This window comes from Ceratotherium simum, chromosome 21, assembly GCF_057802395.1.
Source record: "Ceratotherium simum simum isolate JZ-2026a chromosome 21, ASM5780239v1, whole genome shotgun sequence".
Taxonomy (NCBI): domain Eukaryota; kingdom Metazoa; phylum Chordata; class Mammalia; order Perissodactyla; family Rhinocerotidae; genus Ceratotherium; species Ceratotherium simum.
The window spans coordinates 40,338,367-40,359,744 of NC_141920.1; the positions used below are offsets into that span (position 1 = coordinate 40,338,367).

Consider the following 21,378-nt stretch of genomic DNA (forward strand, 5'->3'; position numbering starts at 1 on the left):
CACTTGTCAAGCCATGTTGTGGCAGCATCCCATATAAAGCAGAGGAAGATGGGCATGGATGTTAGCCCAGGGCCAACCTTCCTCAGCAAAAAGAGGAGGATTGGCATCGGATGTTAGCTCAGGGCTGATCTTCCTCACAAAAACAAACAAAAAAAGAAATCCTGGTGGTCCCTGTCTCTTAATAAACACCCAGCAACTTCCTCAAGAGAATGGCTCTGAAATTTGTTTCCCTAAAAGGATTAATACTTGCTTAGTTAGAGATTTGAGAATAATCTAAATAAGAAAGCAACCAATACAAGAGTCCTTAAACTCTTGTGATGATCAGGCTTCTGATGGAAGTTCTATAACAGTTCTGAACCGCCACTTCCCATCAAGGCCCCATAGGGGTCCAAAACAAAGAAGGTTAAGAAGTACATCTCTAAGCCTCAGGGCTCCTCCTGTGGGGCTGCAGACTCTGACACAAACTTAACACACCTATCCTCAAGGCAGAGAAAGAACTGGCACACGAAGCTATTGTTAAGGGCCCCAAGAGGGCAGAAAAGACGCCCAAGCAACAGGAATCCATAATACACCCAAATTCTAATCCTGTTTCTGAAGAAAACTCTGAAAATTCATGGAACCTGTGCCAATATTTAATAGGCCTCTCTTCATGGTTCTCTAACAGGTGATCTCAGGTCTGTTGTCTTAGATATTAGATGTCCGGGCATGGGGGGGTTGGGGAACGGCAATCTTTCAGCAGTGTTTCCCAGAGCATAGGACAGTATTGCCAAATATATAACTGTAGCTTACAGATAACAGAGTTACTAGCATTAACATATAAGTTCCTCTGCTTGAAATAGAGAAAAAGTCTCAGCATGGCTCCAGTATATCTTTACTATCTGATTAACACTTGCTAATTCCTCTATTTATCAAAGAAAAGGTAGGCTTAGGATCTAAGCCACTGACATGCAACAGGATCTAGCTAAAATTTAAATACATTGTTTTGTTTGCACTATGTTTAAAGTTATTTTTTCTTCATGGAAGTGATACTGCCATTTAAGTAAAGACAGGTTTCATCTTTAAAATTTTAAGGTAAGAAAGTGTTTAGTTTTTTAATATTAGGTATACAGTATAGGTAGTATACAGATTTGGGAAAAATCAAGAATCAACTACTCGAGTAAAATTTGGGCAAATCTCTAGGGCGAAAAAACTAAAAACAGCTTTAAAATCTCTACATTGAATGAGGAATTGAAATTTTGTCCGTTTAATGTGCAAGATATATACTTCTGCATAATCAATCACTCTGTCTGACCCGCCAATAATTTAGAAGGGGGAGGTCACCCTTAATCCACACAATTTCATGCCAGAACCTAGATTTCTTCCTATTACTGCAGACCCCCAGCACCAACTTTATCGAAGAGCCATTACCATCAAGTGTGTGTCTGAAAGAGGCCATGACAGTCATAGAAAGCAATGCTTGCCAACAAGTCAAAAGCTCTATGTTTTTGTGTTACAAATTTCAGACATTTCTTGTATGTTTTTGAAATATTCATTCTGAATAAAACAACTCACTAGGTACCATGAAAGATGCACCATCAACATGGTGTAGCAGAAAGAACACTGGACTAGGAGTCTCAAGACAGGAGTTCCAACCCCAGGTCTACTTCTAACTGGTTATGTCTATAAATTTACCTCATTTCTTTGAAAAATTATTTGAAAGAAAAGGATACTGAATCTTTTTTTTTCTTTTAGATTCTTCTGGATTAGATTCTACAAGACTTCCCAAGTTGTCCAGTCTAGACATAGCCAAAAGTTAATCACCAGGCAGAACACCAGTTTGACAGGAAGAAATAATTTCACTCCTTACCCCATATCAAAGCTATTTTTGCTCCCATCCTGCTTGACTGTCTGAGAAGAGTTAAAAGGAGACCCAGCCATTCCTTCTTCCTTCACAGAGGTCATGAACTTGAGATTCTGAACGCAGGCAAATAAAAATGACCAAAGGAAAAAAAAAAGCCTGCTGAGTAGATCTGGGCAGAGCTGCACTGCTCTGAAACCCAAGACCCTTCAATGATGGGGGACCCAGGGGTTCAACTTCACTGCATCTGTCCTCGAAGTCCTCTGAAGTAGAGATTACAGACTGATGAGTTGCCAAAAGCACTAGACTGGGACTTAAGGGTCCACTAAGGGTTATCTCAACCTGGCTCTAGCATGAACTAGCCATGTGGCTCTGGTTTTAAGGTTCTTCATTTATAATACTAAGAAGGCGAACTAGCTCTAAGGCTGTGTAATTATACTCTAAGATGGCCATAGTCAAATATAGGGTTAACAAAATTTTTTCAGCAGTATTATTTTTAAAAACATAAACCAGAGTTTATTTAAAAGATTACCTTGTATGGTTTTAACACTACCTAAATATATCTATTATATGGGGTAAAAGTAAATAATAGCATAGAGGATTGAAGAAGGCATAGAAGAGCTGTCGTTGTAAGATCTTCCAAGTTGGAATAGGGGAGACCCTCACTATATCGAAGTCAATCTCTTTGGTTCTAACTCCTCTCTGGCAGCTTGCCTGCTCAAAAGGTGAAATTCAATTCTCAACGTACTTCAAGGCAAGAAAAAAAAAGTCAACATTATTTTCATCTTCTGACTCACCCACTTAGGGCTTACCTGCATGCACCAACACAAAGCCTCCTCGCTTCTCTTTATGGGACAGCTTTGTTTCCAGCTCTTTGGCTGTTATTTTAATAGCCGAAACTTGAGATGATCTGGAAGGCCCCCCTTCTCCAGAACTCATCCCCTTCTCCATGGTCATTCTCCGAGATTACCATCTTCTATTGGGAAAAGTGCATACTTCCATCCAAAAGTAATTACAGGAGAGGAATTACCCTAAAGGAAAACAGGCAAAGATGGTATGCATTTCTTTCCACTAACACACACATAACTTACACAAATCATGCAAGGATAACTTTCAAAAAACCTAATTTTAAAGTTATTTAACTGGGTAATACAAAGAATATAAAAAGGTTAGAATTTAAAGTTCTTTGTCCACTAACAGTACTTGCTTGAAGTCATATAAACAAAAAAACTGTTGTAAAAAGACTTCATACAGAGTCCAAAAATATTTTATCTTTCATTTTATCTATGTTGAAGAAAACTTCAATATATCACTTTCTACTCCCCCCAAACCAAATGTTAATAATCTCTGGGACATTCTAGAGTCACAGGCGGTGCTGGCAACATGACTGAGCCTTGATATAAAGCATAGACTGTTGCTTACTTCTTTTTTCCAGCTTTATTGAGATATAATTGATATACAACACTGTGTAAGTTTAAGGTATACAACGTGATGATTTGGTTCACATATATACTACAAAATGATTACCATAACAAGGTTAGTTAACACATCCATTACCTTATACAATTACAATTTTGTGTGTGTGGTGAGAACATAAGATCTACAGATTGCTGCTTACTTAAAGAAATGAAGCAACATACAGATTCACATCTGCCTGTGAAGAACCTCTTAAGAAAAACTGTTTAATGTTCCACAGCTCAATTGTAAAACACAAATGCTAACAAAATTATATGACAACCAAGAAATTAAAATAACACTTGTGCAAATACTTGTTAATTTTCTTTTTTTTTTTTTGTGAGGAAGATCAGCCCTGAGCTAACATCCATGCTAATTCTCCTCTTTTTGCTGAGGAAGACCGGCTCTGAGCTAACATCTATTTCCAATCCTCCTCCTTTTTTTCCCCCAAAGCCCCAGTAGATAGTTGTATGTCATAGTTGCACATCCTTCTAGTTGCTGTATGTGGGACACGGTCTCAGCATGGCCGGACAAGCGGTGCGTAGGTGCACGCCCAGGATCCAAACCCGGGCCGCCAGTAGCGGAGCACGCACACTTAACCACTAAGCCACGGGGCCAGCCCAAATACTTGTTAATTTTCATGAAAGCTTTATTTCTGAGATTCTCAACAGATAAATGACAAAATATAAAATTTAATATAACAAATTACTAGCAACTTATACCATAAAGTTTCTAATTTTTCTTACAAGCTCATAAGCTTATAGCAATCTTGGCTTAGTAACAATAATGATAGCAGAATACATTCCAGATCAAGGAAAAATGGATCATTTAAAAATTGACATACAGAGATTTAAAGAAAATCTGAGAGTCAGGTGCTTGAAACTACTTGAACACCTAGATGCACACTGTTAGGTAAAAATCTGTACCTTATTCTAAATTGAGAAATGGGGAGTGGCACAAGTCTTTCTTTTCCAATAGAAAACATAAACAGTAACATAAAGAGTGACTTAGCTGCCTAGTCTAAAAAAATCAGTGTTACTCAAAGTGTGGTCTGCAGACCAGTGTTTGTTACCAGTCTGCAAGAGATTATTATTTTATTAATATATTAATTGCTTTATATGCACATTTTCAACAATGTATATAGTTTTTGTAATTCTTTTCTATTTCCTCATGTTTTGTTTATAATTAATTTTTGAAACAATGTTATCTATCAAATCTAATAAAAATTTGAGCTCTTATTTTTATCTTTCATTCACAGTTCAATATTTCAGTTTTGTTTTTTTTTTTTTGTATTTTACAAAAGAAATGGCCAGCAATGGATTGAAAATTTTTTAAAATTGGTCCTTGACACCAGAGATGGTCTGAGAGGCACTGCAATATGGTATTTTAACTTCCTTTAACTCCTGGTTAAAGAGAGTCCATTTAACTTTTATTATATAACATTTCATTCAAAGGACAAATAGGCTTACATCAAAAATATATATATGCTATTATATTAAAATGTTTAATATATTCATAAATGTAGAAAAAAATTTTTTAATACAAAAGAGTGCTGATACTGATTAAATAACAGTGAATTAAAATGCCTGTTTTTATTTTTGATTTGTGGTGGTGGCTCTCTTTCTAAAGATAGATTTTCTTCCAATGACTTCACAAGGATCTGCCTCAATTACCTTTATTTGACTTTGGTTATTTTTCTGAGATAGGTTACTATTTATTCACGTGTCAGTTGACAAAGTGGGATTTAAATAATTAGTGGTTCACGTGCCAGCCTATACAGGCCATTATGTCTGACTCAGTCATGAAATGAGCTTCGGCCCACTAGTCCCACAAACACAAGTTGAATAAAAATTCGGGCTTTGGAAAATTAAGAGTTTCAGTTAAAATGAAAACACATCTAAGCAGCATAGGTTATTAAACTTCAAGCTACTCTGACTCACTGTCATTAGATGCACTTTTTCATAAATAAGAAATTAGAACATCTACATTTTATAATGAATAAGGTTTGATGTAATAGGCATTTTAATGTATAGGAGAGATTTAAAAACACTGCTTCTCAAGTTTGTCTGAATAAAATAAAATGTGGAACATGAATTAATATGCTATTTCTTGAGCAATCTACCATTCCTCAGAGACTATCTGAAATATATTTATTTAGCAAACCATGTCACGTCAATAAACTCCTCCAAAAAGCTGGCCCCAAAGTTCTGCTGAACTGGGAAAGGAACTCAAGCAGACAGGCTATCAAATGTACAACTCTGGCTTCCAACTCTCCATGATTACCGGAATGTTTCTAACTGAATTAGAAATGAAGCAACTTCTACCCCAACATCAGTTTTTGTTTAACTCAGAACCGATTAAAGGTCTGACTTACCTAATAAATAAAGAGTTCCAACAAATAACTAAAAAGAGACCAGAAAAGAAACGCCAAATGAGCAAATCCTAGTTTACGGAAAAATTGTATAACAGTTTAAACAGATCAAAAGATACTAAACCTCACTCAAAAGAAAAATGCAAAATAAAACTACATTCAAATACTTTTTGATGTTTGCCAATCCAAGTTAAAAAATGGTAAGATAACATCATGTTTTAAGAGTATAGAGAAACAGGAGTTCTCATATATTGCTAGTAACAGCATAAATTAATACAACTCAACAAGGGCAACTTGGCAAAATGATCAAAATTACAAATATACGCTAAAGGACTGTCTGTAATAGGAAATAAATGGACCAACAATATGTCTTGATAGAAGTAGTTAAAAATAAAAGCAGCCACTGGAAAAAAATGAGAACATTCCTGATATACAAATATGGAATGACTGTTCTTGAACATATTTTGGTAAGTATAAAAGGCGCAATATAGAAATACATGCAGTACCATATTTTGAGGAAAGGGAAAAAATAATACAGCTAAATATATATGCAAAGTACAAATCTGGAAGAATAAACCAAAAAATAGTATAACTGGTCACCAGAAGAAGATTTGGATGAAGGATAGACAAAGGTGGGATGGAAATTTCACTGTTCACCATTTGGTACTTTTCAATTTTAAAGAATCTGAATGTATTACTTACAAAAAAATTTATTTATTCATTTATTTATTTATGGGAACACAAGGTAACTAGCTAAATCCAAGTTCTAAAATAAGGGAAGCCTATGAGATCCTACTTAAAAACTGCAGTAAGAAGGGAAATGCCACATTCTGAAACTTCTCAACACTCATTCCACCTAGGGAAGGAACAGACAAAAACATGGCCAATCAACAATACTGGCCCAAGAGGTCTTTTTTGTTTTTGTTTTTCTGGATCTTGAACTTCTGGGTCTGTACAAACTACAAGTAATCCAAATTAAAAAAAAAAAAAAAAAAAATCCCAGTATTTGATCTCTGTAGTTAAGACTAAGAAGTAAAAAAATAAATCATCACTGCAGATTAACATCAAATATCCCTGTGATATTTTTATCACATTTGTAGTCATTATTACAAATCATCTTTTGAAATTGACGAAGTATACTATACATCAGTACATTGATCCACAAGAAAAACATCTAACACTTCATCTAAGCTTTGAGGTAACACTCAACACAAAAGGTTTCCAATGAAAAGAGATGCATAAGCATGTCCTATATTTACACAACAGAAAACAACTGTATAGATCATTTATTTCTGAATAATATGTTTGAATATGGACATTCTGCAATTTCCTACCAGGGATGATATTAAAATTCATTTCACTGGCAACTTGTCCATCCTCTGCAACAGTTGCTTGAAGAGTTAAACACAAAGTTAGCATATGATCCAGCAATTCCACTCCTGGGTATACAGGACATACCTCAAAGATATTGCGGATTTGGTTCCAGACCACCACAATAAAGTGGATATCACAATAAAGCGAGTCACACAAATTTGTTGGTTTCCCAATGTATATAAAAGTTATGTTTATACTATACTGTAGTCTATTAAGTGTGAAATAGCAATACATCTTTAAAAAATGTACACACCTTAATTTAAAAATACTTTACTGCTAAAAATGCTAACTATCATCTGAGCCTTCAGTGAGTTGTAATCCTTTTGTTGGTGGAGGGTCTTGTAAAAAACACATCGGCAAAGTACAGTAAAACGAGGTATGCCTGTATACCCAAGAGAACTGAGAACATGTCCACACAAAAACTTGTACATGGACGTTTATAGCAGAATTATTCATAAGAGTCAGAAAGCAGAAACAACTCAAACACCCATGAACTGATGATGGTTAAAGAAAATGTGGTACAGTAGTTCCTCCTCATTCGAGGGGGATACATTCCAAGACCCCCAGTGGATACCTGAACCCACGGACAGTTCTGAACCCTATATATACTATGTTTTTTCCTATACATACATATCTGAGGTGCAACAACAAGGCCAGCATGAAGTTCCTTTTCCTTCTTCACAATTTCACGGATAGAAGGTTCCTTCTTACCATAGATCTCAGCAACCTCAGCATACAATTTTTTTTTTCCTTATTAAGTCAAGAATGTTCACCTTTTCACTTAAAGGAAGCACTTTACAGCTTCCCTTTGACATATCCAAATTGGCAGCATCACTACTCTTGCACTTTGGGGCCATTACTAAGTAAAATAAGGGCTACCTGAACACAAGCACTATGACACCGTGACGTGACAGTCGATCTGATAACCAAGGCAGCTACTAATGGCTAATGGGCAGGCAGTGTACACAGCATGTATATGCAGGACAAATGGATGATTCACGATCTGGTTGGGACGGAGAGGGATGGCTCAAGATTTCATCACGCTACTCAGAACTGCACGCAATTTAAAACCTACGAATTGTTTATTTCTGGAATTTTCCATTTGATATTCTCAGACCCTGCAGTTGACCATGGGGTAACTGAAACTGCGGAAAACAAAACTGCTGATAAGGGGGGACTACTGTGTATGCATACAATGCAGTATTATTTAGCCATATAAAGGAATGAAGTACTGATACATACTATGGCATGAATGAAACTTAAAAACAATGAAACAAGTCAGACACAAAAGGCAATATTGTATGTTTCCATTTATATGAAAGGTCAAGAGCAGGCAAATCGAAAGACACAGAAAATAGATTAGTGGTTGCCCAGGGCTGGAAGGATGGAGGGGAAATGGGGAGTGACTGCTAATGGGGGCAAGGTTCCTTTTGGGAGCAATAAAAATGTTCTAAAATTAATTGTGGTGATGGTTGCACAATTCTGAATATACTAAATACCACTGAATTGTACACATTAAGTGGGTAAATTATATGATAAATGAAGTATATCTTAATAAAGTTGGGGGGAAAAAAAACTTCCTGCTTCGCATAAATTGTATCTTTACCCATAAGATGTATCTTTTCCAAGTTACCAAAGCTAATCCCCTTTTCTTAATCTTTTGCTTGCAACCTTTGATTCTCCAGATCCCCTGCTCTCCTTGGGAAGCATGCCAATCTACTCCCCTAGCTCTTCACGGCCCCTCTCACCCCTCCCAACTTTGTCCTCTTACATGAATCCCAGACAGCCTGTCCATGGGCCTATTCTCAAATTTCTCCTTCAGCAATTTCATCCACTGCCAACCTTTCAAAACTATCCTCTCAGTAAATCAGATGATTCCTAACTCTTTATCTTCTGTCTCTTGAGCTCTAGCCACAAGTCTCCTGGACAGCTCTACCTGGATCCTCCTCACTCTTAGCCCATCTAAAACACTCATCTTTCCCCAGAAATCTAGTTCTTTCCACATTACTCCTTATTTTTCTTAATAGCACCATCCTCTTCTAATTCACCTTAAAGTCATCTTGGACTACACACAGTTTCCAAATCCTATAGATTTGTCCCTCAAGCATTTAACTTCCTTTTCCCTACTGCCTTGACCCTTGTTCAGCTCACATACCTCTTAGTGTAAATGTTACAAAAGGCTTTTTAAATTTTCTCCCCAAATCCAGACTACCTTAAAACAACCACCTACAAAAGGCTGCCAAAATAAATCTCATAAAGGACAATTCCAATGAAGACAAATAGCATGCCAAAAGACATCAGCAGACAATACATAAAAGAGAAAATATAAACTAGATATCCAATACTAAGGAAAGAATTTTCAAAGGAATACAAATAAACATGAAATCTTTCTAACTAGCACTGTACTGTCACCATAAACTGATGTAACCATTTTGAAAAGGAATTTGCTAGTAAGTACCAAGAGTCTTACAATGTACAATTTGGTATACACTATTTCTCCAGAAAGACTCTGTGTATGCACTAGTCTATACAGACACAAGTAACAGTACCATGGATACCTTTAAGGAGAACTGGGAGAGTGAGCCGCAAGAATGAAAGGGAAACTTGATTTTCCCCTAATAACCTTTTCTATTTGAATTTTTTTTTTTACTGGGTACTATCTACTAAAAAGAGAAGATTTAAGTTAGCCATCTCTGAGGCCAAGATGAATGTAAATTAACTTGATTATCGAGGCCAGAAGAGAAACTCAGAATAAAACAATGTTTTTACTCCAGGGACTTTCATGGCACCAATTTAAGGTCTAAATCTTGACCTCATTTCTCTCAAAGATTGTTTTATTTTCCTACTGCATGTGATGACACTATTTTTTTTCCTTTAAACCATTTAGAACACTACCATATGTCCTGTTTACCCCTGGTGTTGAAGTTTTTCGCTCCAGATTTACTTGGTCTTTTAGAAGCAGCTGAAGGAGGAAGGAAGTCATGGAATCCATCCATCTTACAGCAAAAGGCTTTTACAGAAACCCAGCCCTTAAGCTATAGCAACTGATGAATAAAGAAGCATTTTGTTGCTCTTAATATCAAGACATTAAAGGTTTAATGCCTCATTAAATGAGCTCTAAAACATACTTATTTCATCTTTGACCCAGTAATTCCACTTCTGAGAACACTTTCTATCAAAATAACTTTAAATACAGAAAAGGTTTTATGCCTTTAAGGCTGTGTTTAATAAAGGGTAATTTAGAAAAACAAAAATCTGGGAGCAACCTAAATGTCCAACATAGAGGAAAAAGTTAGGAAAATGATAACCTATATATTTATGGTCAATTAGTTTTTGTCAAGGGTGCCAAGGCCATTCAATGGGGGAAAGAACAGTCTTTTCAACAAATGACACTAGGAAAACTGTATAGCTACATGCAAAAGAATGAAGCTGGACTCCTCATACCACATAGAAAAATTAACTCCATATAAACCAAGACCTAAAAGTAAGTGCTAAACCTATAAAACTCTTAGGAAAAAACATAGTAAATCTTCATGATCTTGGATTTGGTAATGGCTTTAGATATGACACCAAAAGCTCAAGCAACCAAAGAAAATATAGATAAATTGGACTTCATCAAAATTTCAAACTTTTGTACTTCAAAGAACACCATCAAGAAAGTGAAAAGAAATCCCACAAAATGGGAGAAAATTGAAAAAATATAGCAAATCATATATCTGATAAGGGACTTGTATCCAAACTACATAAAGAATCATATAACTTTAAAATCTTTTAAAAATCAATTTAATAATGGGCAAAGGAACTGACTGGACATTCTCCAAAGATATAAAAAGGGCCAACAAGCACAGGAAAAGATGTTCAACATTATCAGCCATCAAGGAAATGCAAATCAAAACCACAATGAGACACCATTTCACAACCAATAGTATGGCTATAACCAAAAAGATAGATAATAAGTGTTAGCAAAGATATGGAGAAATCAGAACCCTCATATCTTGCTGGTGCAGGCCACGATGGAAAACATCTGGCAGTTCCTCAAAAAGTTAAACAGTTACCATACCACCTAGCAATTCCGCTCCTAGGTATATACCCAAGAGAAGTGAAAACATAAGTCCACACAAAAATTTGTACCTGGATGTTTATAGCAGAATTATTCATAATAGTCAAAAAGTGGAAACAACCCAAATGTCCAACAACTGATGATGGATAAACAAAATGTGGCATATTCATAATAGAATATTATTCAGCCCTAAAAAGGAATGTAGTGCTGATACATAATGCAACATGGATGAACCTTGAAAACATTAAGTGAAAGAAAGGAGACACAAAAGGCCACATATTATATGATTCTATTTACATAAAATATCCAGAATAGGAAATAAGTTCACAGATGCAGAGAGTAGATTAGTGGTTGCCAGGGGCAGGGGGAGCCGGGGAGGGGAGATCTAATGGAGAGTGACAATAATGGGTACAGAGTTTCTTTTGGAGGTGATGAAAATATTCTGGAATTAGATAGTGGTAATAGGTATACAACTTTGCGAATATACTAAAAACCACTGAAATTTACAATTTAAAAGAATGGATTTTATGGTATGTGAATTATATCTCAAAAAAAATCTATCCATGCAATGGATGCAAAGTACGAAAATTATGCTATATTCATATTTTTATACATACACACTATGATTATAAGTAGGTTAATAATATGCTATAAAAAATTAGAAAGAGATCAAAATGCTACGTTGGTGGAACTATAGATGATCTTTCTTTAAATATTTCTGCATTTTCCAGATATTCTTTAATAAGCATGCACTTTATTTAGAGTGAAAATAAAATAATAAAGGGAAAAGCTTTATTTAAAACAAACAAGAAAAGAAATTATTAAACTCCCAGTGTATAAAAATTCCTTAGCTTAGTATTCAACTATCTCAGTCACATGGTCCCCAAAATACCTTTCACTCCTCTCCCCTACAGAGGCGAGGCAAGCTGAACTCCCTCCTTCCGGAAAGACGATGCCCTCTGGTTTCAGGGCCCCTCCAGCTCCCGTTTGCCACCCTCCTCTCCAGCTGCTCCTTCTTCATCTTCTTGGTCCTCTCCTCCTCGTTCTCCTCCCCTGAGCAGCAAATGCTCAAGTCCCGCGGGACTCTAACCAGCCCTCTACCACACCACGGGGCTGCTCTGGCCCCAACCCGACACGAAGCACTAGCGCGCACACCCTCGGGTCTCTAGAAGCCTCGGACTCGGAGAAACGCGCAGCCCCCAACTGCGAAGTGGGTGGAAGGAGTGTGAGGAGCCCACACACAGAGACAGTCCCTTCCCCGGAAAGGGAATGAGACCGCCAAGCTCGAGCTAAGGCTGGGAAGGGGGCCCCACGCGCGACCGAGACTAGAGGACGAGAAACGTCCCAGGTCCCCTCCTTCAGCACCGCCCAGGCAAGGAGCATCCTGCAAGCCGCCCGCTCCCGGCCCGAGAGAGGAGGTCCCAGCGAGCGTACGAGACCCGAAGAGCCGAAGCGCCGCCACAGCGGCAACGGCGCGGACAGCGTGAGAAAGAAGGACACTCACCCGCGTCAGCCCGGAGCCCTCACAGCACCGGAAGTAGTCACCCGCCCGTTGCCAGGGTGAGGAAGCGGGGATGACGTCAAGCTTTCCCATTGGTCGTACGTGAGACCACGTGGCAGGAAGCAGACGCCCACGCGCTGCTCTGTCTCCGCCCGCTGATCTGGAGTGGTCCACCTGGCCGCAGAGGTGCCGCGCGGCCTCCACCTGGAGCCTCGTTTTGAGTTGCGCAGGCGCCGTTGCCTATCTCGCCTCACCCCCGCCCCCCACCCCCCGTTAATGAGCCGGAAGGATGTAACCCTCTGATCGGAGTGGGTAGCCGAATGGCAATATGATACGAAACGAAATGAAAGTAACCATGGTTTATTGAGGTGTCGCTTAAGAGCTTAATTTCATTCAATCCTTGCAGCCCTCCTATACAGTAGGGAAAACTAGGGTTCTGCCTGGTGGCATGTAGGAGGTGGGGGCCAGCCTTGCCCTCGGGAGAATGAAAGTGTAGGTGACCTTTCTTTTACCATCTAGCATCTGAGACCAAGACTCAGTAACATTATGTAATCCCTTTAATGTTTCCTTGTAACTGTTAACATGAATTCTTTAACATATAACCACCTTTAAATCTGCCTTGGGAAGCAGAGACTGAAAGGAGTAAAGCAATAGTTCTCAAAGTATGGTCCCAAGGCCAGCAGCTTCAGCATCACTTGGACTCTTACTAGAAATTCAAATTCTTAGGCCTCACTCCAGATTTACCAAATCAGAAACTTTGGGTTTGGGACCCAACAATCTGTTTTAACAAGCCCTCCAAGCGATTCTGGTGCACCTAAAATTTGAGAACAGTTGAACTAGAAGGACCTTCTCTTTGGCCTAGTTGTAAAGGTGGGGTGCAGTGATGGAAGGAGGTCCTTAGAAGAGAGGGGAGCAACCAAGAATTTGTGCCTCCAGCAATCAAGAATAAGAGCCAGGGAGGCAGTTTGGGGCTAGTATGGGAATGAGACCCCAGAACTGATTCCTGCTCTGGGATTCCTAGATAAAAATGTGTTAATTGGACGGGAAAGATTTCTCAACTGCTAGTAATCCCAAATCCGTTTTAATAGCTTTGTATTATCCAATGTATTTTTCTGCTAATGTTCTTCTCAATGAACAAAAATAAAAGGGTAAAAAAGATCTGTTGTGAAAGTTATCTATAGAAACAGAATTTTAGATTTAAGAGGGAATGTGGGGACCTATATAAAAATAAGTGGTTTGAATAAGGAAAAAAAACAGTGTTTAAATCAAGATAGACAGTGGTAGTGTAGTGGTTAAGAGCAAGGATTCTGGAACCAGGAGAATCTGGATTCATATCTCAGCCTTACCGCTTACCAGTTGTGTCACCTTGAACAATTTACATCTTTCTCAGTTTCCCCATTTGTAAATTGTAAATTGTAAATTTGTAAATTGAGAATGATAATAGTATCTCTCACAGAGTATTGTTTGGAATAAATAAGCTAATAATATATGTGAAGTACTTAGAAAAGTATCAGGCTCATAATAAGTAATCAGTAAATGTTAGTTTAAAAAGAAATAAAACTCCCATTAAGTGCAGGCTTGTTACTATAAAATACACAAAGATTCAAATTTCTTTCTCAAATAAATGTCACGCAAGTTTTTAATACCAGTTTGCTCTTGGAGTAACTGTTATTAAAATTTGGAAAGTAAATTAGTACTGTATAATTGGGAGGTGAATTCTGTATAATACGGGCATTCGTGTATTCACCAAATAATTAGACCTTACACATTATACGTGAGAGGTGCTGGAGAAGTGAAGGCTTGAAGGGAGGATTGGGGGATCAGAGGAGTCAGCAACCAGGCAATCCCAGAAGCTAAGCACACCCAGCCCCCAAGGTAGGACCACCGAGAAGCAGCTGTACCAGTCACAAGTGTACATATATAAAACAAAAAAGCTACAGAATCGCTAATACAAGTATTATAAATTTAGTCTGTATAGGATAGTAGTTATTTGGAAGACTTTGAAATCAAATAAACCTGAGTCTATCTCCTGGATGTACCACTTACTAGATGCCTAATAGTGAGAAAGTTACTTAGCCTTTCCTAACTTCATGTTCCTCATCTGGAAGAAGGAAATAATACCGACTTCATGGTATTGTTTGAGGATAATTGATGTAATGCATGTAAAATATTTAGGATATCAGCCTTGTAATAAGTGCAATGAGTAAGCAATTAGTACTATGACTATAAAAGAGGTAACGTAGGAAAGTATTTGAGAAAGCACAAGAACAGGGAAGGGAGAGTCAAGAAAAGACACAAACATTTCAAGCAGAGAAAACAACCTATAAAAAACACATAGACTTGTAAAAGACTGAATTCTGGGAACTCTAAGTATCTCGTTTCTAGTGGGGCATAAAATGGCAAGGAGGGCTGGCTACTGAGTGAGGAATAAATCACGAAGGCCTTACGCCATTCTGTGGAGTTTTGATTTTAGCCCATCGTCTGTGGGCAGCTACTGTGTAATTTTGAACAGAGTAGTGACAATAATCGGATGTGTATACCGGAAAAGTCAGTATGACATTTCTTAAGCATGACATAAAACCCAGAAGCCATAAAGAAAAAAGTGGACAAAATTTATTGCCATGAAAATTCAAAACTTCTATACAGCAAAAATCAGCAGAAATGAAGCTAAAAGATCAGCGATAAACTAGGATAAAACATTTGTAACCTTTATATTTTTAAATGAGTTCATTTTATTGTTAGTTCCATTGAGTCCCACTAGGATTGAATTCCCAATCCTAGTGACCCTGTGTACAGCAGAGCTGAACCCTGCCCAGCCTTTTTGCACCATCCTCTCATCTTCCGGCACTGTATCAGACAATGCTCCCTGCTATTCATAGGGTTTTCATGGTCAATTTTTTCTTTTTCTTTTTTTTTTTTTTGTGAGAATGATTGGCCCTGAGCTAACATCCATGCCCATCTTCCTCTACTTTATATAGGATGCCACCACAGCATGGCTTGACAAGCAGTGCATCGGTGTGCACCCAGGATCCGAACCTCCAAACCCTGGGCCGCCAAAGTGGAGCATGCACACTTAACCGCTGCGCCACCAGGCCGGTTCCCCCAATTTCTTTCTAAAGTGGGTGGCCAGGTTCTTCCTAATCTGTCTTAGTCTGGAAGCTTCACTGAAACCTGTCCACCGTGGGTGACCCTGCTGATATTTGAAATACCAATGGCGTAGCTTTCAACATCACACTAACATGAAGCCACAATATATGACAACTGACAGATGGGTCTTGTGGTTCCCTGACCTGAAAATGAACTCCGGCCTCAGTGATGAGAGCACCAAATCTTAGCCACTGCATCACCAAATGAGTTAATATGTGTGATATATAAAGCTTCTTTAAATCTTTAAGAACTCAGGGGAATAATCAGCCAACAATATAAGTGAGCAATTCTCTCCCTTGCTCTCTCTCCCTTTCTCCCCTTTCTTCCCCCACACAAGTACACGTGCAATTTATGAAAAGATGTTCCACCTCACTTAAAAGACCAAGATAATTTTAATTGCCAGTTAAAATAGACAGAAGTCTTCTTCTATCTATTTATCTAAAATTTTAAGACTGATACTATCCGGTGTTAGTGAGGACTGGGACAGCAATCCCTCTTGTACGTTGTTGGAGGAATACAGATTTGCACAAATTGTTGAAGGGCAATTTGATGATCATCTATCAAAATTTTAGATGTACTTAACCTTTGACCCAGAAGATCCACTTTTAGGAGTCCACCTACAGTACTTCCATATGTGCACAAAGATATATATTCATGCAACACATATTTATCAAATGGTTTCTACAAGCCAGTCTCTGTTCAAAGAGGTTTATGGCAGCATTGCTTGTGTAGTAGGAAAAAAAAGTGGAAACAATTTGAATTTCTATCAATATGGACTAGTTAAGTTATAGAAAATGCAAACTGTGTGATGATGCAACTATTTTTTAAAATATATTAAGATGGAAAGATGTTCAAAGCATATGGTTAACTAAAGAAAAATGCAAAATAATATTTTTATATGTGTCTCCATGTGGGTATATTTATTTATTTATATTTACATATACATACATATACTGTATGTAGGGAAAAGGGTTAGAAGGTTATGTACCAAACTGTAAATGGAAGTGAGATTGGATTAAGTTGGGGGGTGAAATGCTTTTTATTTCATTTACATTAATAACTACAGAACATTTAGAATTGTTGAAAAAAATAGAGCAAGTGTCCTTTTACTTACATAAAAGGAAATCCCCAGAAGCCAAAAAACAAGGGAGAAATCCAGAGTGGGAAGCCATTGCTGAAGGCCCATTTCTCCTGAGGGCATTTACAGATAGCAAGAGTCTAAGATTTAGGTTTTTATAGCCCATAAGATGAGAAGCAGAAAAGCACAAATCACCTTCAGTAAGAACAGAAACAGTAGACGGCAGACTTTAATCTCATAGGCTTCAGATTTTGAAGTCATTGGATAAAGAATATAAAATAAATATGTTTTTAAAAATAAATGAAGGAGTAGAAAACATGAGCAAAGAATAAGGAAGTACCAAAAAATAATCTGGTAGACTTGAAAAATTAAATAAAAAATCTAGAAATACAAAATTAAGCATTGAAAAATATACAAACTAGATGGGTTAACATCACTTAGACACTGCTTAAGAAAGAATTAAGCAAACTGGAAGGTAGATATAAAGAAATTACCCAGAATGAGGATCAGAGAGACAGAGATGGAAAGTATGGGTGAGACGTTAATAGACATGGAAGATAGAATGATAGGGATAGAATGTCTAATATACATATCATTAGAATTCCAGGAACATAAAAGGATGAACTGAACAGGGGAGAGGAAATATTCTAAGATATAATGGCAAAGAATTATCCAGAATTGATGAAAAACAGAAACTCTCAGATTCAGGAATCTCATGAATCTCAAACTGGATAAAGAAAAAGAATCCAAACCCAGACACATTATACTGAAATTTCATAAGACCAAAGAAAAAAATATCTTAAAAGCAACCAGAGAGAGAATACCTACAAAGAAATGATTAGACTGAATGGAGATGTCTCAGTGTAACAATTGAAGGTAGAAGATGGTAAATAGTATTTTCAAATTACTGATAAAATATTTTCAAAGTACTGAAGAAACATCAACCTAAAATTGTTTACCCAGCTAAATAAGCATTCAAGAATGAGAATGTAATGAGGATATTTTCAGATAAACCAAAACTGAGAAAACTTACCATGAACCAAAACATTTATAAAAGATATACTTCAAGAGGAAGAAAATAGTTCTGGAAGAATTATTCAAGAAGAAATGGATGTTGACTTTGGGGTTCCCAAGTTCTGAGCTTAAGATTCTCATGACAGGTTTACAGAATTCTCTTTATCTCTACAGACTTAGTCTCTAACTCTCTGATATCTGTGCTATTTGCTTTTTATTGTAAAGGATTTGGCATATCACCAGTAACCACAGAATGCTCTACATTTGTAATAGGTCATCTTACTGCCTTTGTTATGTGACAGTGTGGCAGATTATTTTTGCAAAATGGCTGCAACAATATTGTCCACCTCACATGCTCTTCTTATGATGTGACTTTGATACTCCTCCCATCTAGAGATGTGTCTATGTTCTCTCCCCTTGAATGTGGGCTGGCTTGTGGCTATAGCAGAAGTGACTCCAGGTGACTTCTGAGGAAAGGTCACAAAAGCAATGCAACTTCTTCATGATTCTCTCTTGGAATGCTTGCTCTTGGATCCCAGCCACCATGCTTTCGGGAACCTCAAACAGCTACATGGGAAGACCATGTACAGTCATTGGTGGCTTAACGACAGGGTATATTCTGAGAAATGTCACTAGGCGATTGCATCATTGTGCATACATCATAGAGTATACTTACACAAACCTGGATGGTATAGCCTGGTACACACCTAGGCTATATGGTACTAATCTCATGGGACTACTGTCATATATGCAGTCTTTCATTGACCAAAATGTCGTTATGTGGCACATGACTGTATAGATGTTGGACCAACAGCCCCAGATAAGGTCCCAGCCACAGCCAGCACCTGTGGCCAGACATGTAAGTGAATGGGGCTTCAGAAGATTCCAGTCCCCAGCCATAAATTAACTTCCAGCCTTTGAGTCTTCCCAGCTTAGGCTGCGTATATCAGGAGCAGAGACAAGCCGTCTGCACTTGCCCTTTCCAAATCTTGATCCACAGAACCTATAAGCATAATAAAATAGGTTTTGTTTTCCATCACTATGTTTACACTACTGTCAGTACTCGATCACAGGCTCCAACAATGGTGCCACAGTTTACCAGATCTGATACTGAGCGTATCCTGCCATGGCCCTAACTGTGAAAACCCACAGAAAGCCAGCCATGGCTGGGAGGATGACCTCATGGTTCTGGACAACTTCAATGCCTCCACTTTGCCCACCTTATCCTCACTGACCAGTCATCTCCCCTCTCTCTCTTTTGCACTCCCCCCACCCATAGGTAACTTGAGGCTTTTTTTTCCTTTATTTTTCTACCACTGACTTCGAGGGGTGGGAGGGAAAGTGTATTACATAGTAATAGTAACAGTTTATTATGTGGCAATAGTAACTGGAACAAATTTTGTTACTTGGAAGTAGGATGAATATCATAACAAAACAACAAAATAACATAGCAAAAGTAAACCATGTGGCATTGGCTTTGGGACTAGGTGAAGCAGCAAGAGTGGGAGGGATCCTAAAGGAGAATGTTAGCAGAAGTCTTAAAAGGCCTTTAGGAGGCTGCAGTGAGGGCTCAAAGGGAGCTAAGGAAGATGTTATTGGAAGCTGGAGAAGAGGGGTCCTTGTTACATAGTGCCAGAAAGTTTGGCCCAGGCTTTGAGGAGCAGACGCAAACAATCCCCAGTGTGCCCAGTCTGAATTCCTGACCCACAGAATCTATAAGCCTAATAAAACGGTTGTTGTTTTATGTCATTAAATGTGGAGTTGCTTTTTACACAGCAATATAAACTGGAACAAGCAGGAATAAAAGAAAAGATGTTAAGGTTTAAAAAATGCATAGATGGGCTCCCTTCCATTTCTTGGACAATGCTGTGACCTGCTGCGTTGCTAGAATTTAGCTACTTGTAACAATCACCTCCCAAAGCTGTTCTGCACACCTTTTCTTGGACACCCACCCAGACACCACCCTTGCCATCCTCTAGTAGCTTAAGTCAAAGCAAGAAAATTCCATCTAACCTGCCTTCAGACCTAATTTTTCAAACTTCCAACCTGCATTGGGTGCAGAAGCTCTCAGGTCCTACTGAGATATTAAGAAAGAACAGTTATCTATCTAATCAAAATGTTCACTATGAAAGAAAGGTCTCTACTAGTAAATCTTCTTCAGGAAAAATCTGGTTACCTCCATCTCCCTATTCCTCCCTCTCCCAAAGCAAAAGCCAGCTGAGGAATTGCTTGCCTTATCTCAAGTGTTAATGTCTGCTGCATCTTGATCCTTGTGCCCTAGATAAGCCCCCTCTGTCTTGGTTCTCTGGGAGCTTCCCTCCATTTGCTATTCCTGGAAAACACTATTACTTTAACAGATGTGTCAGAAACATAGTGTCATACGGGTAGTGAAGTGTATTCACTTCCAACAGCTGTGTAACAAATTACCACAAATGTAGCTGATTAAAACAACACAAATTTAATATCTCACAGTTTCTGTCAGCCAGGTGTGTAGGCCTCTGCTCAGGTCTCACAAGGCTGCAGTCAAGGTGTTAGGCAAGGTGCAATCTGATGCCCAGATTCGTCTCCGAGCTCATTTCAGTGGTTGGCCAAATTCAGTTCCTTGCAGCTGTAGAACTCACAGCAGTTTTCATCTTATTAAAGGTCAGCAAGACCACAAGGTCAAGCCTCTCTGACTTTTCTATCTTCTAAAGGACCCACCTGATTAGGTCAGAGCCGCCAGGGTGATCTCCCTTTTGATTAACACAAAACCAATGACTAGTAACCAACTTTTAGGAATGATATCCTGTCATTTTCACAGTTCCTGCCCACACTCAAAGGGAAAGGATAGTGCTGGGCGTGTACACCAGGGGGTGGAAATCTTGGGGGTAATCTTAGAATTTTGCCTACCATGTGGATGAAAGAAAGTTCCAGTGATACATGGACTGCAACAACCTTGCAAACAAACCTGTGGTAGACAGTGGTCGTTTGACCTGCCCAGTATGGATTCCTCGTTATTCTGGTAAGGGCACCCCGCTTCACTTCAGGGTACTATTCCTCCCCCATTGTATCCAGTGTTAGGGGGACAGCCAGTCAGGATGCTCCACCTTTGCCTGGCCAAGGGGTGGACAAGTGACGCAAGCTAAGCCAAAGGTGCTGCTTGCCTAGAATTTGAATCTTGACTGGAATAACAGGAAGTGTGAAAGCGGTTAGTACCTGTCCAGCCAATGCTGCTTGATTCCCTCTTGCTACCCCAATGCTTGTCTTTTTCTGAACCTGCTTCTTTAATTTTTCTTTCAATTATATAATCTACTACCTATCCTTCCTGGAAATTCCTTTTTTCTTCCATAATTTTTAAAACTTTGAGCAAGATAGATAAACCAGAGGGGCCAGCCCAGTGGCGTAGTGGCTAGGTTCACGCCCTCCACTTCCGCCGCCTGGGGTTTGCAGGTTCGGATCCTGGGCGTGGACCAACACATCGCTTGTCAAGCCACGTGGTGGCGTCCCATATAAAAGTAGAGGAAGATGGGCATGGATGTTGGCTGAGGGCCAATCTTCCTCA

At 38.5% G+C, this 21,378-nt stretch overlaps 1 protein-coding gene across 14 annotated transcripts in view; it reads right to left on the reverse strand.

The window, feature by feature from the left end:
* The window catches only part of TASP1 (taspase 1), a 254,221-nt gene extending 241,513 nt beyond the window's left edge, over window positions 1-12,708 (reverse strand). For 6 of the 14 annotated variants that reach the window (XM_087445629.1, XM_087445625.1, XM_087445624.1 and 3 more), the window contains exons 1-2: window positions 11,990-12,557; window positions 2,650-2,868 (exon numbers count right to left, since the gene is read on the reverse strand). In XM_087445629.1, coding sequence (XP_087301755.1) covers window positions 2,650-2,794 — 145 coding nt within the window. In that variant the 5' untranslated portion in view covers window positions 2,795-2,868; window positions 11,990-12,557. Of the gene's footprint in view, window positions 1-2,649; window positions 2,869-5,666; window positions 5,695-11,989; window positions 12,560-12,601 lie in introns of those variants that run through there. The other 8 variants (XR_015555652.1, XM_087445632.1, XM_087445628.1 and 5 more) reach the window with 5 other exon arrangements.
* Window positions 12,709-21,378: the final 8,670 nt, after the last annotated feature.